At 41.9% G+C, this 15,020-nt stretch overlaps 1 protein-coding gene across 1 annotated transcript in view; it reads right to left on the bottom strand.

Moving 5' to 3' along the window:
- LOC122944139 (vitellogenin-1-like) overlaps positions 1-13,712 on the bottom strand; it is a 100,564-nt gene extending 86,852 nt beyond the window's left edge. The window contains exons 1-4 of the mRNA XM_044302368.1: positions 13,667-13,712; positions 13,513-13,533; positions 5,372-5,523; positions 1,379-1,630 (exon numbers count right to left, since the gene is read on the bottom strand). Of these exons, the coding sequence (XP_044158303.1) occupies positions 1,379-1,630; positions 5,372-5,523; positions 13,513-13,533; positions 13,667-13,712 (471 nt within the window). The remainder of the gene's footprint in view (positions 1-1,378; positions 1,631-5,371; positions 5,524-13,512; positions 13,534-13,666) is intronic.
- Between the last annotated feature and the right edge of the window lie 1,308 nt (positions 13,713-15,020).

Here is a 15,020-nt window from a genome sequence, read left to right as displayed (position 1 = left end):
CTGACCTGACCTGTGCCTGACCTCTGTATTGACCCTTTGCTAGTTGCCTTGACCTCAGACTGTTTGTCAGATTACTCATACTCCTGACCTCGGCCTGTCCCTTACTATAGTTTTGCCTGATACCCTTGTGTCGTGCACCGGTGCCTTTGACTCCCATGGGTTAGCTGTCAATAACACATAGGCTACAACAGAAGGTAGCAGCCTGGTGGTTTCCCTGCAGAGAAGGATAGATGCCTGTATCAGGGTTAACCCCTTAAGGACGCAGGGCGTACCGGTACGCCCTATTTACCGAGTCCTTAAGAACTCAGGGCGTACCGGTACGTCCTAACTTAAAATCGGGATTCCGGCGCCGCGGGGGTTAATCGCAACGGGATGCCGGCTGAAATCATTCAGCCAGCATCACGTAACAACGCGGGAGGGGGGTCATTGGTCAAATGACCCCCCCCCCCCATATCGGCAATCGCAGAAAACCACAGGTCAATTCAGACCTGCGGTTTTCTGCGTTTCCGGTCCATTCAGGTGTCCTGTGACCCGATGAACCGGAAAAAGACTGCGATCGGTGGCGTGATTACACACCACCAATTGCAGTGCGAAGATTTGGAGAGGCGGTGCTGGCCCTGGTGCTGAACACTCCTGTGTCCCCCTAATCAGCATCCATCACCCTCCTGCACCCATCGCCATCCAGGTAGGTTAGGGTCAGTGAGGGAGAGGCACCGTTAGGCAGGGAAAGAAGGGAAAAGTTAGTTAGGAAAAGTTAGGGAAAAAAAAAAGAAAAAGTACTTTTATTCAAAACTTTCTTTGATCCATCTATCAGACCCCAGACCCCCCCTGCCACTCCCCCCCCCCCCACCAGTCCCCCACCACCAGCAGCCTGCTTATTACCTATACAGTACGATACATTTGCCTTTAATGAAAGCTACTTCTCTATCATTCCAGTCACTGCTTTTATTTTAATAAGATTTTTGAAAAAAAAGAACGATCGTATGCATGAGGCCTAAAAATTAGATTTTTAGTTACATAAAAAAATGCATCAAATATGTTAATAATGATAACAACAATAATAATATAAAAAAGACAAAGAAAAACATAAAGATAAAAAATAATCATGATTTAATTAACTTACATTTTTTTTAATGAAATACCGTAAATTTTAAAGGGAGGCCCACCCCCAAATTCTTTTTAAATGCATACAGAAATACAATGAAATAAAATAAAATAAAAAATAGAAATTATTAAGTAAAAAATGTGAACAAAAAAAAATAAAAAAATTCATTAATGCACATTATTTTTTAAATTATATTTTTAAGAGAGGACCACACTAATTATTTTTTTAATTTGTGTAAAACATTAAAAAACATAAATGTGTTTTTCAGCTCACCTCTTGCACTATGTAGGTATTCTGGGTTCTTCTTACGGTGAGCTGCAGAATGTTCACAATACCTCTCAATATATTAACGGTAGTCTCCGATAATCCGTTCGGTATGTACAAATCACCAACTTGCCCACGGTTGTACTCAAACTTAATTGGGTTTGCCAGCTGTTTTTCCAACAGTCTAGTAAGCTTACTGGAACTTGTAAACTTATCTGTGGGCCAAATCCCATTATATTCCTGAATTTCAATATTACGTATCTGAAAGAAAAAAAATTGAAAATTAAAGATGAAAAATAAAAGCATTTTTTAAAAGAAACTTAGAAAAGATATTTTGCAAATACTGTTCAAATTCGATGTTGGGTTATGTTGAATTCCCAATGTAAGAATTATTTTCTAGACATCATCACCATATATCAAGCCATACCCCTGGGCTCAAGGAAAACCTGCTTGGCTCAATAATTAGAATACGTATGTTCCATAGACAGAGAACAGCGGTGCGCTGAGGCTTTTACCATTAAAGCTGGCTGCCAGGTAACATGAAGTCATTCAGCCTTAATACTTTACACATTTCCTTTCGGTGAGGTTCCTGGCGATGTACAAACACTGGCTTTGTATTTCTGTTATGTGCTTTCAATTCTTGCCAGAGCTATGCACAATGTATAAGGGCCTGCGCAGGATTAGAAAAAATTGGCTGCTTTCTTACAAAAACAGTGCCACGCCTGCTCACAGGTTGTGTGTGGCATTACAGCCAAGTAAAAAAAAGTTTGCTGTGGGATACAAAAAGAAACACGCTTATAGTCACCACCATTGCCGTTCTGATGGAGCCTGGGGCCCCATTGCACTCCAGTTCCTGATGACGTTCCAACATGGCAAGAAGTGGTTGGAAATGCCACTCACTCCCTGCGGAAAGGAGTTTTCCTGGTCATCAATAGATGTTGGGTGGTGGTCCGATTCTAGGCAGTCCTACCAGTCAGCTGTTTGAAGAGATTGCAGTGCTCCAGAGAGCTGTGGCCTTTTCATTGCTTACAGTGCTCGTTGGACTCGGCACGCTGTTCATATAGTAGTGGCTGCACCGGGCATTGCAATGTTGTCCAGCCCACGGGAATCTTCTCCATTGTGCCCTTGGTAAACAATGCAGTCTGACTTATTCTTGGTCACAGTGGCGTTTGGCACCTGGGGCAGGTCCTTTCTCTTGCACCCCCCACCTCCATACTTTAAAAACATTGTGCCCACTTACAGTTGTATGCATTCATTTTTTCCCTTCACAGTAGTAATGTCCTCACTGCACCCCTTCATAGTAGTTATGCCCTCATTGTGCCCCTTCACAGTAGTTATGACTTCAACGCACCCCTTCACAGTAGTTATGCCCACACTGTGCCCCCCTCAAAGTGCCTATGTCCACATTGTGCCCCCTCATGGTAGTTATGCCCTCATTGTGTCCCCTTACTGTAGTTTTCCCTTCATTGTGCCTCCTTCACAGTAGTTATGCGTACATTGTGCCCCGCTCACAGTAGTAATGCCCTCATTGCACCCCTTCACATTAGTTATGCCCTCATTGTGCCCATTTACAGTAGTTATGCCCACATTGTTCCCCCCTCACAGTACTTATGCCCACATTGTGCCCCGTCATAGTAGTTATGCCCACAGTATGCCCCCTTACAGTAGTTATCTCTTTATTGTGCCCCTTCAGAGTAGTTATGCCCTCATTTTGCCCCCCCACTCAGTAGATATGCCATCTCTGTGCCCCTTCACAGTAGTAATGCCCTCTTTGTGCCCCCTTCACAGTAACAATGCCCACTCTGTGCCCCCATAACAGTAATAATGCCCTCTCGGTACCCCTCAGTATTTAAAAAAAACTGTAAATACTGACATGTCCCATTCCTGATGATTAGATAGCGCTGCATCACTGTGTGGGAGGAGTGAACAGGAAGATAAGCACTTCTATCTGTATTAATGGAAGCACTCATTGCATTTGGTACCCCCCCTACAGCTGGCACCCGGTGTGGACACCAACCCACCCATCCCCCCATAATGTATTCCTCTTTTCCTGGATATTTAAACAGCTAAATTTCAACTTTAACTACTGACAACCGGAGGGAGGACATTGGCTACTCTTTTATTTAAAAAAAAAAACTCCAGGAAAGCGAACAGAATGGCTGCAATTGGGACACATCAGCCCCACTTTCATTTACCTCAATTACACTACCATCTGAGAGCCAACTGAGCTCTGAACTTGCAGCTCCACCATTCAGAAAAATAAGACAGGCACATAGGCTAGATGACTGAAAAAAGGGATAAGGAAAGAGAAAGCAGCTTCCAAGGTAACTCTAAATGAGCTCTGAGCTGGCAGCTGCTCAAGCATAAAAAAATCAGAGTAATAACACAAGAAATGCAGGAATTATCCAGCATCTTAATGTAACTTCAATCTCTCAAGCTTCATAGATACATATCTTAAAGTATACTTTGCACATGAGGAGATGTCCAAGCTGTACTTGTATCCTTAAAATAATTTCAACTCTATGTCAGTGTGAGAAAGAGTGATGGAGGCAACACAGACGCATAGGCTAGAGAACTGAAAGAAGGGATGGAGAGAGAGAAAGACTGAAAGAGCAGATTCAAAGGAATACCAACTGAGCTCTGAACTTGTAGCTCCACAAACACAAATTCAGAGAAAGCAGATCTTGAGAATAACACAAGAAATGCAGGAATTATCCAGCATCTTAATGTAACTTCAATCTCCAAAGCTTCATAGATACTTATCTAAAAGTATACTTTGTGCATAAGGAGACTTCCAAGCTGTACTTGTCTCCTAAAAATTATAGCTTTCAACTCTATGTCAGTGTGAGAAAGAGTGATGGAGGTGACACAGACACATAGGCTAGAGAATTGAAATAAGGGATAGAGAGAGAGAGAAAGAGAAAGAGCAGATTCAAAGGAAACACCAACTGAGCTCTGAACTTGTAGTTTTACAAGCGCAAAGTAAGAGAAAGCAGATCTTGAGAATAACACAAGCAATACACGAATTATCCAACGTCTTAATGTAAGTTCAACCTCTCAAGCTTCTGAGGTACATATCTAAAAATACAGCTTTTACCTCTATGTCAGTGTGAGAAAGATTGGTGTAGGAGACACAGGCACATAGGCTAGAGAATTGAAAGAAGGGATGGAGAGAGAGAGAGAGAGTTAAAGAGAGAGAGCAGCTTCAAAGGGAACACAAACTGAGCCCTGAACTCACAGCTCCACAAGCACAAAGTCGGAGAAAGCAGATCTTGAGGATAACACAGGAATTATCCAGCGTCTTAATGTAAGTTGAACCCCTTAAGCTTCATAGATATGTGTCTGAAAACAGACATTGTACATGACAAGGGTGTATACATGGCTAATTACAGGGGAGCTCAACTTGAATTCAGCATCTGAATACATCGGGATATAACATTGCTGGTGGTCCATAGAATACAACTGCTTCCCAGATGAAGCCCTACCACTTAGTTTGACAGGTCAAATCATAAACTAAGGTGGAATATCTTAAAAGAAACAACAATCATCTAGTATTTACTATGGAAAAAGACTGAACTCACAGGATCTGTCACGCACACACACACGCACACTCGTACATGCACACCCTTTCTCTGGATATGCATAAGTTCAGATTTCAGCCTGGCAATTACGGTTTAAATCCATGACAGCAGCTGATTGAATAATAGATGATGAAATTATAGTCTGCTGTTCAGTTTCTCAGCGATTGCATTGATCCAATAAAGGTTTGTTGTTCAGTTGAAATTATTTTCTTTTGTGTTACCGAGCAGAAAGCAGAACAAATCCTTTAAGTCCATGACTGGTTGATAACTATCTGGCATATGTTTGAAATTGCATCAAGAGCACTTCCTAAAATAATAGATGTAATTGCATCCTGCTCAGGCAAGCAAAGCAGAAAATTAAAGTTTTCTCTTCTTGCATAGTTGAATGAAATGAGAAACTTGTGTTTTCTTTTTCTCTTACCTTAAGGAATCGGAGCCTGGGGGTTGCCCTGCTGATCTCTGCTCTGCATTTCAGCTTCAGTCCAGACTTTGCAAAGCCTTGTTCTTGGAGACCGCTCAACACCAGACCCTCATAGTTATATACATAAGTCTTACTGGTCGCAAACTCCAACTCTGAAAGAGAATCAAGTTTATTTTATTTTTTAAGGGGATCCCTCCACAGCGAATGATGTAACTTTTTTGTCTTAACCCATGGATGCCCAACCTGTGATCCTCCAGCTGTTGCCAAACTTACAACTCCCAGCATACCTGGACAGCCTCCAGCTTTTAGGGAGTGCTGGGAGTTGTAGTTTGGCAACAGCTGGAGGGCCGCAGGTTGAGCATCCCTGTCTTAACCAATATCCTTGAGGAAACATAAGATTCCACTTGATGCTCCTTTTTTACACTTGTAAGTTACATTTAGAGGCGGGTTCCTGTTTTATGCAATTAAAGATTCATGGTGGGGGGGGGGGGGGCACTATTTTTCTATTTTAATTTGTAGAGAGCGTCAGAGTTGGCATAGGGTGTCTTAGAGGACAGGCAATGTTCCCTGGGAAAAAGGGAAATGCAGATTATCTCCTTTCTAAGAAAAGAAAGATTTCTTTGTAGAGTCACCTTGTGGAGATAGCTACCCTATAATATAGTATATCGAACCCCTTAATCAGTATTTTGTGGAAGCAGGTATATCACACCCCCCCCATTTTTATTTATTTTTTGCCACAACAGTTATATCACACCACCCTGTTTATTTGGGGCAACATGTATATTGCAGCACTCAATCAGTATTTTGTGGAAGAAGGTATATCACACCCCTCAATCTTTATTTTTTTTTGAGTCAACAGATATATCACACCAGTTGCAAATAGTTGTTCCAATAGCGTTTGTCCCTCTGTATAGCTGCAGTATCGCAGCAGAACCACACACAACTGCTGCACGATACAAATGCACTATAATATACTTTCTATGTTAGAAAGTATATTATAGGTATATCACACCCCTCAGTATATCACACCTATCGATAGCACACCTATACCAAAAGGACTTTTGTGGCCCTATTAGCTAGCGTTTGGTGTCCCTAACAGTCTGTCCCTGCTCCACAAAGCAACCTCTCCTACACTGGCAAAACACAGAATGTAAAATGGGTGGGGGGGTGTCCATGAGCTGAAACGTCTCAATTGGCTGTCCTGTACCACCTTATGGATGTGTCATGGGTCAAAGTTTGGCGCAATGCAAATGAATATGGTGCCGGCGTACCCCTGTTGGGGAAGGCTGTGTGTTAGTCTTCAGGAGTCCCCCTGCATAGGGAGGAAACCCAGGATCTTGTCTCGGATAAGACATTGATCCCCATCCCCAGCCCGAGCCCTGCAGCCTCGGCTGGATGAATCAAGCAGACAACTCCAGTTCCAGGAAGAAAGCATACCCTGTGAAGATAACTGTGAGTATAGTCTAGAGACCCAGGAGAAGACATATTCCTCCTCAGCTAGTCAGTCCCCAGACAGCAGAAGATATAGAGTGCAGAAGCCAAATTCCTTCCACAGTATAGAGGTAACAAGCTGATGTCCTTTCCTGCAAGCTCCAGGTACATGAGAGAGCAGAAGATAAATTCCTGCCAACCATTATCAATACCTGATGGGACCTAAGACTAAAGTTGTATCTTGCTTGGATGAAAGTTACAATCAGTAAAGACAAGTTTGGACTTCACCCAAGGTCTGCATCTCAATTTCTGCTGCAAATTCCTCTATTTCTCCTACTATCACTACACTCAATTTATTCCAAGTGAGCCAGGATCCAGGAGTCCAGCCGTACCCAAGTAGGAGACACCGTTGACACCATTATCACCACCATACAGAGACATTACACCACTCTGGCATTCCTAACCTGGGGCATGAGTTATAACACCTTGGTGGGCCCTGTGATTGTACCCTGCGCACGCTGCAATTGGCGTCACAAACAAAACTATAGACTATCACCTACACCTGACCTAGCCATTGCATAATTTGGTGTCAGAGTGCATACCCCACACCAGCTCATTGCACATATAGCGATGTTACAGCACAAAGTTAATCCATGCAGTGAGGTCACATTAGCGTGATAATTTTCTAATATCAATCCTTTTTAGACCCTTGGCCCTAGTGATGAGCGTCAGGGGCAATATTCGAATTCGCGATATTTCGCGAATATTTGGGCGAATATTCGCCATATATTTGAGAATTCGTTAATTTGTGATCTCCAGGCATTAGCTTCTTGATTGCGAAAATTCGCATTAAAAAGTCGCATGAACTGGTATTAAAAAAAAAAATTGAATATTCGCGATTACGAATATATTTTGCGATATTCTAAATATTCGCAAATTCTCCAAGTGCCGATATTCACGATTAAAATTCGCAATTCGAATATTCGTGATCAATACTACTTGGCACATGTACAGGCTTTTTTATACCAAATTTTATTTACAAACAGTCCTTAGGACCCATGGGTGCCCTATTTGTTTCATATGACAATAATTAAAAAGTAACATTTAATGTGTACATATTAGAAGTGTTAAATTAAAAAAATAAAAATTATTTAAACAATCTGCTGTGTCACGTGGTTTTTATGTATTTCCTTGTCTTTTTTATGTATTTTTTTAAACGTATTATAAATCTCCAGCTATTAACAGGGAGCTGGTAGCTGGACGCTGACATCCCCACCCCTTTCAAACACACTTTGCCCGAATCCCCTGAGGACGCCAGTTTATCTGGTGAACCATGTTGGCGGGCAGTGTTTGAGCAGTTTTTAAGCAGTGTGTGCATATGGATTCTTTTGAAGAAACTTAATGAGAACTACAGTGACACTATAGTGTAGGACTAGCTACTAGGGAACAGGTAGTCAGCGTGCAGCTACCAGCTCTCTGTTAATAGCTGGAGATTTATAATACCTTGAAAAAAATATATACAAAAGACAAGGAAGTACATAAAAACCATGTGACACAGCTGATTGTTTTAGTAATCTTTATTTTTCTTATTTTTTAACACTTCTAATATGTACACATTAAATGTTACGTTTTAATAATTGACATATGAAACGAATAGGGCACCCATGGGTCTTAAGGACTGTTTGTAAATAAAATGATGGCGATAATGCACATACTGTTGTCACAGCACTACCATAATGCACGCTTACATAAACTAAGAAAGGTTTTATAAATTATATATAATATATTGTTATATTATTTTATTCTTTATATAAGAATAGAGTGGATGTCATAGTTGTTGGGTTTCTGCTGTTACGCAGAGCAGACACCCAGGGGTGATGTCTGCGATTGTCGTTAACGCTGATCACAGACAGTTAATGCTTTAGATGCTCTGGTCATTAGTGACTATGACCAGCTGCGGTGGCTTTCCTGTGGAGCACTGTACTCATGGGGAGTGAAAGGCTTTCCCACACAGAGATCAGGGAAGCTTTTCATTCTCTGCAATAGTCTGAGTCTTTTTGAAGGAACCCAGTCTATTTCAGTTGTAGTTCCTATGTGTGGCTGCAGGTGGCAGGGCTGCAAAAGAAAATAGCAAATCTCTCATACACTGCACCAGTAATTCATTGCAATGAGAGGCAAGGAGAAGCCATCTGAAGATTGCATATTCAAGTCCCCTAAGGGGTCTTCAAAAAGGTAAAGAAAAGTAAAAACAAGTTTTTCCCCATGATAAACATAAAAATAAATAACCAATTAAAAAATAAACACATTAGGTATCGCAGTGTCCCAAAACACCTGTACTATTAAATTATCCTGTACAGTGCACAAAAATCAAAAAGGCTGGTTTACGAGTTTTTCATCACTTCACATCCCCAAAAAATGAAATCAAAAGTGATCAAAAAGCCATACACACTTCAAAATGGTAACACTGAAAACTAAAGATCCTCACACAGCTCTGTAAATATAAAAAAGTTATGAGGGTCAGAATAAGGCGAAAAAATAAATATTTTCCCACAAAGTTTTAATTTTTTTAATTAGTAAAACACAAGAAAAACACAAGAAATTAGTAAAACACAAGAAAAACACACAGATTCGTTTTACCGCATAGGGAAAGCCGTTAAAACGAAACCCACAAAACTATGGGTGAACTGAGTTTCTTTTTTTTGCTCCATTTGGAATTTTTTTTCCCAGGTTCCCACTGCATTGAATGCAATATTAATTATATGCATATATAATATATATGTATATGTTTATTTTATCTATTTCATTTAATGTTTGTGTGTGTCGTTAAAAGATATCGACAGTATCCCCCATAACAGTGACCTCTACAGCACTCCGCCTATTCAACAGTGAACTTCACAATACCCCACCCCTTAACAATGACCCCCCAACAGTGCCCCGCCACTTTAAAATAGGACCTCCACAGCAGCCCATCCCCTTAAATGTGACCTTCTGTCACGGCCATGACCGTGACTCACACACACATTGGGAAGGGAGTTAACCCTTCCAGCACCAGGGAAGGGAAACACCAACTTAAAGGGAAAGTGTCCAACACTAGATCACACTGTGGCTGTTGCCGCTGGCAACGACATGGGTGGCAACCGTGTCCTGGGAGACAGCCCGAAGGCCGGGACACTGCCACCACATGTACACACAACCAAACGTTGCCACGGGCAACCACAGTGCAGGAAAGGTGTCAGTGCACACCACACATAAAACCAAGTGTGTACACACACACACACCTAACAGAAAGGTTGCTAGGTGCAACCGCATGCCGAGCAGAAAGCTGCCCAGCACCGCTCAGGCTGCTCTGCAGAAACCAACCAATACAACAGGTTGCCCGCGGCAACCACAAGTGAGACCACACACCAGCGTCCCTCACCTGTGATTGAACACCAAAACCAAACCGCAGGCAACCGCATGCGGTTGAGGAGTCACGGTCAAAGCCATGGCCGTGACACCTTCATAGCAGCCCGCCCCTTAACAGTGAGTTTCACAGCACCCCCCTCCCTTGACAGTGACCTCCACAGCGCCCTGCCCCTTCTCAACAATTTTCATAATGATAGGCTATGGTGTCACACTGCGACACGACAGTTGCAAAAAATCCATCCATGTCGCGTGACACATGTAGCAGTGTAGTTGTGCCCTATGTGTCACGCGAACTTATTTTCGACGTGTAGCCCTAGCCTAAAGCTGACCTTCAGCAGTGAAGAAAAATGGCTGGGTTGTTACGGAAACTTGGAGTAAAACTGTGTGTATGTGGAGACTAAGGGTCTGTGCGCTTCTATTGGCTGATAAGTAACATGTGACCGTGTGTATGGCAGTTGGGATATGAGGAGAAAGACTTGCAGGCTTGTATTGGCTAATGCAGGTCATTTTTTGGGAATATCTCAGGAACGGTACGTCCTAGAGAGCTGAGACCCCACAAGGTTTCTTTGCAGGTAGCAAGGGATGTGTATACCAGGTTTCGTTGAAATCGATGGTTGCATTTTTGAGTGATCGCGGAACATACATACATATATACGTCCTTCTTTATATATATACACATACCAGTCAGTGATGTCAATCGCTACAAGGTCTCTGACAAATTTGCACATTCCGCTATCCGCCTACATGCTGTGGAGGTTAGGATTAGGGTCACGTATTCTCGTACTTCTCTTGGTTACATTTCATTGTGTATTGTATTTACAGATTGTGACAATTGATTAGTGTGAAGGTGAAGGCCACGTGGATGAGATCATTGAGCACTTTAAACCCTGGTGGCCTTGGATTCCTTGGAGGAGTCACCCTGTCTCTTCGTTCTCTTCGTCACAATGTTGTATGGGGGTTTCATATCTGTGCTTCATTTTAAATCAATACTACATATATCTGGTTAGCTCAGCTGTGCTAGATCCATAGACTAAAGTCACAAATTGAGAAAACGTAATCAAATGCAGAACCTCCTCTCGAAGGAACTAGACTTTTATGTTATATCATTTAAAGGGATTGTCCAGGATTTGAAAAATGTGTCTGTTTTCTTCCAAAAGCAGCACCACCCCTGTCCACAGGTTCTCTGTCTTATTGCAGCCCATACCCATCATTGCCTTCAACCGAGCTGAGCTGCTATACCAGATAGCGTGGAGATGTGTTGGCACCATTTCTGGAAGAAGGCAGCCATGTTTTTCTAACCATCTTTATATGACAACTTCAAAATATCACATTAGTGTTAGATATTACTGTGAAATTCCTTAAATCTGGCATCAGATAGTCCAGAAAAACATCACTAGTTTTTTATGCAGTTTTTTGAGCCAAAGCCAGAAGGGGGTTCACAAGAAATGGGGAATATAAAGAAAGGACTTCTACTTCTTCCTGCCGGACGAACTTCTGACTTTGGCTCAAAAAGCTGCATCAAGATCTATATTGGCATTTTTCCTAAAAGCACCAGAGGGATTATTTGGAAAACTTGTATGCTTTATGGTGAACAAAAGTTCTGTGGTGGCATAGAGCGTTTTCAGCATTTTTTCACTCCCTTGACCCTTGCTTTTGGTGTGGTGTTTTTTTCTGATGCTTTCCCAATGACGCTTGCAAAAAAAGTGAGAATTTCAAGTTTTTTTCTTTAAAAAAAAAAAGTAGTCTGGCAGCAAACTTAGGGTACTTGACATATGGCAGATGTTCTGTGGGTTTGCTGTAGTGGATTTTCGTGCATCATTGTACAAAGTGGATAAGAGTTTAAAAAGTTTCATACAACGTGGATTTACCTGTAGTGCAGATTTTAACCCCTTCCTGATCAGCGCCGTACATGTACACCACTAGGGTCTGGGGATAATGTCTGGGATTAGCAATAACACCTATCACAGACATGACACCCCTTAGATGCTATGGTCAATTGTAATAGCCTGGCTGCATGGTGATTTTGGCAATTGTGATAGCCTTGGTCCCAATGAAGGATCCAAGGCTATCACACCAGTAGTTCCTATGGGGGCTGGCAGGTGACCAGGGATTCATAGGAACATAACACAACTCACATAGGCTGCAATGGCAATCCACTGTAGTCTATGGGACAAGTAAGATATCAATCGCTTAATAGCTCTTAAGTTCCCAAAGGGGACTTAAGTGTAAAAAAATAAAATTAAAAGTTTTAAAAAGTATAAAAAAATTAAAAATATATAAATATTTTACCCCTTCCCAACCAGTGCTGTAATAGTACGAAGCAGCGGGACGCGACTTGCCACCCAGCGTCGTACTATTACTGCCGTAAAGAGAAATACTATGCAGAGTTGCGTTTATTTTTCCAATTCTATACAATAGGATTTTTTTCCAGCTTCTCCTTACATTGTATGCAAAATATTAAATGGTGCCATTGGAAAACACAACTTGTCCCACAAAAAACAATACAGCTATGTGAATAGAAAAAGAAAAAGATGGCTCTGGGAAGGCAGTGGAGTAAAAATGAAAATGGAAAAACGGAAAAAAAACTGTGGCTTAAAGGTTTAAATCTGCCGCATGTCAATTCATTCTGCGGATCTTCACCACAGATTTCAGTCTTTGCGACGGAGATGCAGATTTTTCCACAGTATTTGGAGCAAACTGCAGTGGACTTAATATTGTGGATGTACCCTTAGGGCTCATTCAGACGGCTGTAAGGCTGGGTTCAGACCTGAGCGTTTTACAGCGTTCTCCTACGCGCTGTAAAACGCTCAACAAGGAGAAACCAATACTTCCCTATGGGAATGGTTCTCACCTGGGCGTTTTACAGCGCGTACGATCGCACTGTAAAACGCCCGACGCCCCAAGAAGTACATGAGCTTCTTTGGGGCGTCTTGTCGCGCGTTCCCGTACATAGACTTCCGGGAACGTGCGACAATGGGCGTTCGTTGTCTCTGTGTGCGCGATTGCAAACGCCCGTACAATCGCGCATACAGAGCGCTCCATCGCGAACGCTCAGGTCTGAACCCAGCGTAAGTGTTTTGCGGTCCGCAAAACATGGATACCGGCATGTGTGTATTCCGCATTTTGCAGAGAGCACAAGGCCAGCGCTATATAGAAATGCCTACTCTTGTCCGCAATTGTTTTTAAAGTAAATCAAAGTTGTAAAAAGCATCAATGTGAAAATGCACAGAAAATTCTGCAAAATACAATCTGCGTGATTCCAACCTAAAGGATCAATTTGCCAAACATAAGAGTTACATTCTTACCATAGTGTAGACCGGGGCTACCTGTAAAATAAAGAAATGAATTATTATTAGCCATTTTCGATATTCTATACGCTATATATTATGCATCATAATCATATAGGAGTTTCTAGATAAAACAGATTAAACAAAAAATTGCAAACACTTCTATACCTACCAGCCACCAGCAGGGCAGCACTCAGGGTTAGTATGATGCCCAACATGGTGACGACTGACTGCAGTCGATCCAAAGTGTCTCTTTTATATGACAGGTCATCTGGATCATGTGAATTTTTTTGGACTGTCAAACTGATGAGCAAACAAGATTTTGTACCTGTCTTGATTTAAGTAAATAACAGAGGAAAGTCAGTTCCACCATTTGGAACCTTTACGTTGTTCGCTTCTACAACCCACATGTTTATATATTACGGCATTAAAGGGGTTGTCTAACTTGTCTGGGATTTTTATGATAGTCCTTGCAGTTTGGAATTTTTTTAAAGGCTGGGCAACTCATTTTCATGAAATGGTACAGGGTAAGTGCAGCAAAAACAAATCCTCTATAAAACAAAACCTTGTAAACAGGATCATGATTTTGACAGCTGGGCACATGTAGGCATGACCCCAGAACAAGGTTATTGTACAAAGGGTAATTTCTTTTATGTTATATTGTTAAGTGATATGCTTTGATTTGTTGCCTTTGTATAACTAATAGCATTGCATGGACAGTTTAGGATTAACCATCTTGGTTTATCCTTTTAGTTTGCCAGGAGATGGACATGAGTCTGCCCCTACAGGAGTCTAGTCTAAGCAGAGGAAAAGTATAGACATGTGTGAGAAAGCTCTTCAGACATGGTCTCAAGTCCCAGAGAACCACCATCTTTAAGACTGCTACGGCTAAAGCCAGGGTCAGACTGTGGTTCCTTGGGCCCACCAAAGGAAATATTTCTAGAAGCCCAACCCCCATATCATCTATAAAATCCAATAGGTTTTTATTCAAAGAAATAGACTTAGTTGTAAGTTATTGGCTCCAAATTATTTTTTGTCCTGGATCTTTGAGGCCCACTATGGCATTAGAGCCTGAGCCCACCAGAGGATCCTCTGGTACTCTGGTGTGCCAAACTGCCACACTGGCTAAAGCACATTTACTACACTAGATGACTCCAGAGAAAGAGAGGTGGAAGTTAGGGCCAGAATCTACAAGGCAATGCACTGGAGTCAGTCAGCAAGGTAAAGTGCACGTTTATGGCACAGAGATCTTACTGCCGTGAGAGGAAACATTCCTAGCGCACCTTTCCACACTTTGAGAAGGTCCAGCCACCCTTGTCCTAAATCTGCACCCTTCAGGTTGGGAATTTTCTAAAGCATTTAACAAAAACCTCTTTCTCTGCCTAAGGTTCTGTTGAGAGGCTTTAGCGAGACACTACAACTCCCATCACTGTTGTTGTCCATTCACTGCTATTGGTAACAGACTGCACACATGTGATATGCCTTGCAACTGTGCCTTTTTATTACTACTATGCCTATCCTACATT

The sequence above is a fragment of the Bufo gargarizans genome, chromosome 7 (genome assembly GCF_014858855.1).
Source record: "Bufo gargarizans isolate SCDJY-AF-19 chromosome 7, ASM1485885v1, whole genome shotgun sequence".
Taxonomy (NCBI): Eukaryota; Metazoa; Chordata; class Amphibia; order Anura; family Bufonidae; genus Bufo; species Bufo gargarizans.
Note: the sequence above shows the minus strand (reverse complement) of the source record. Positions and strands in the feature narration are given on the sequence as shown.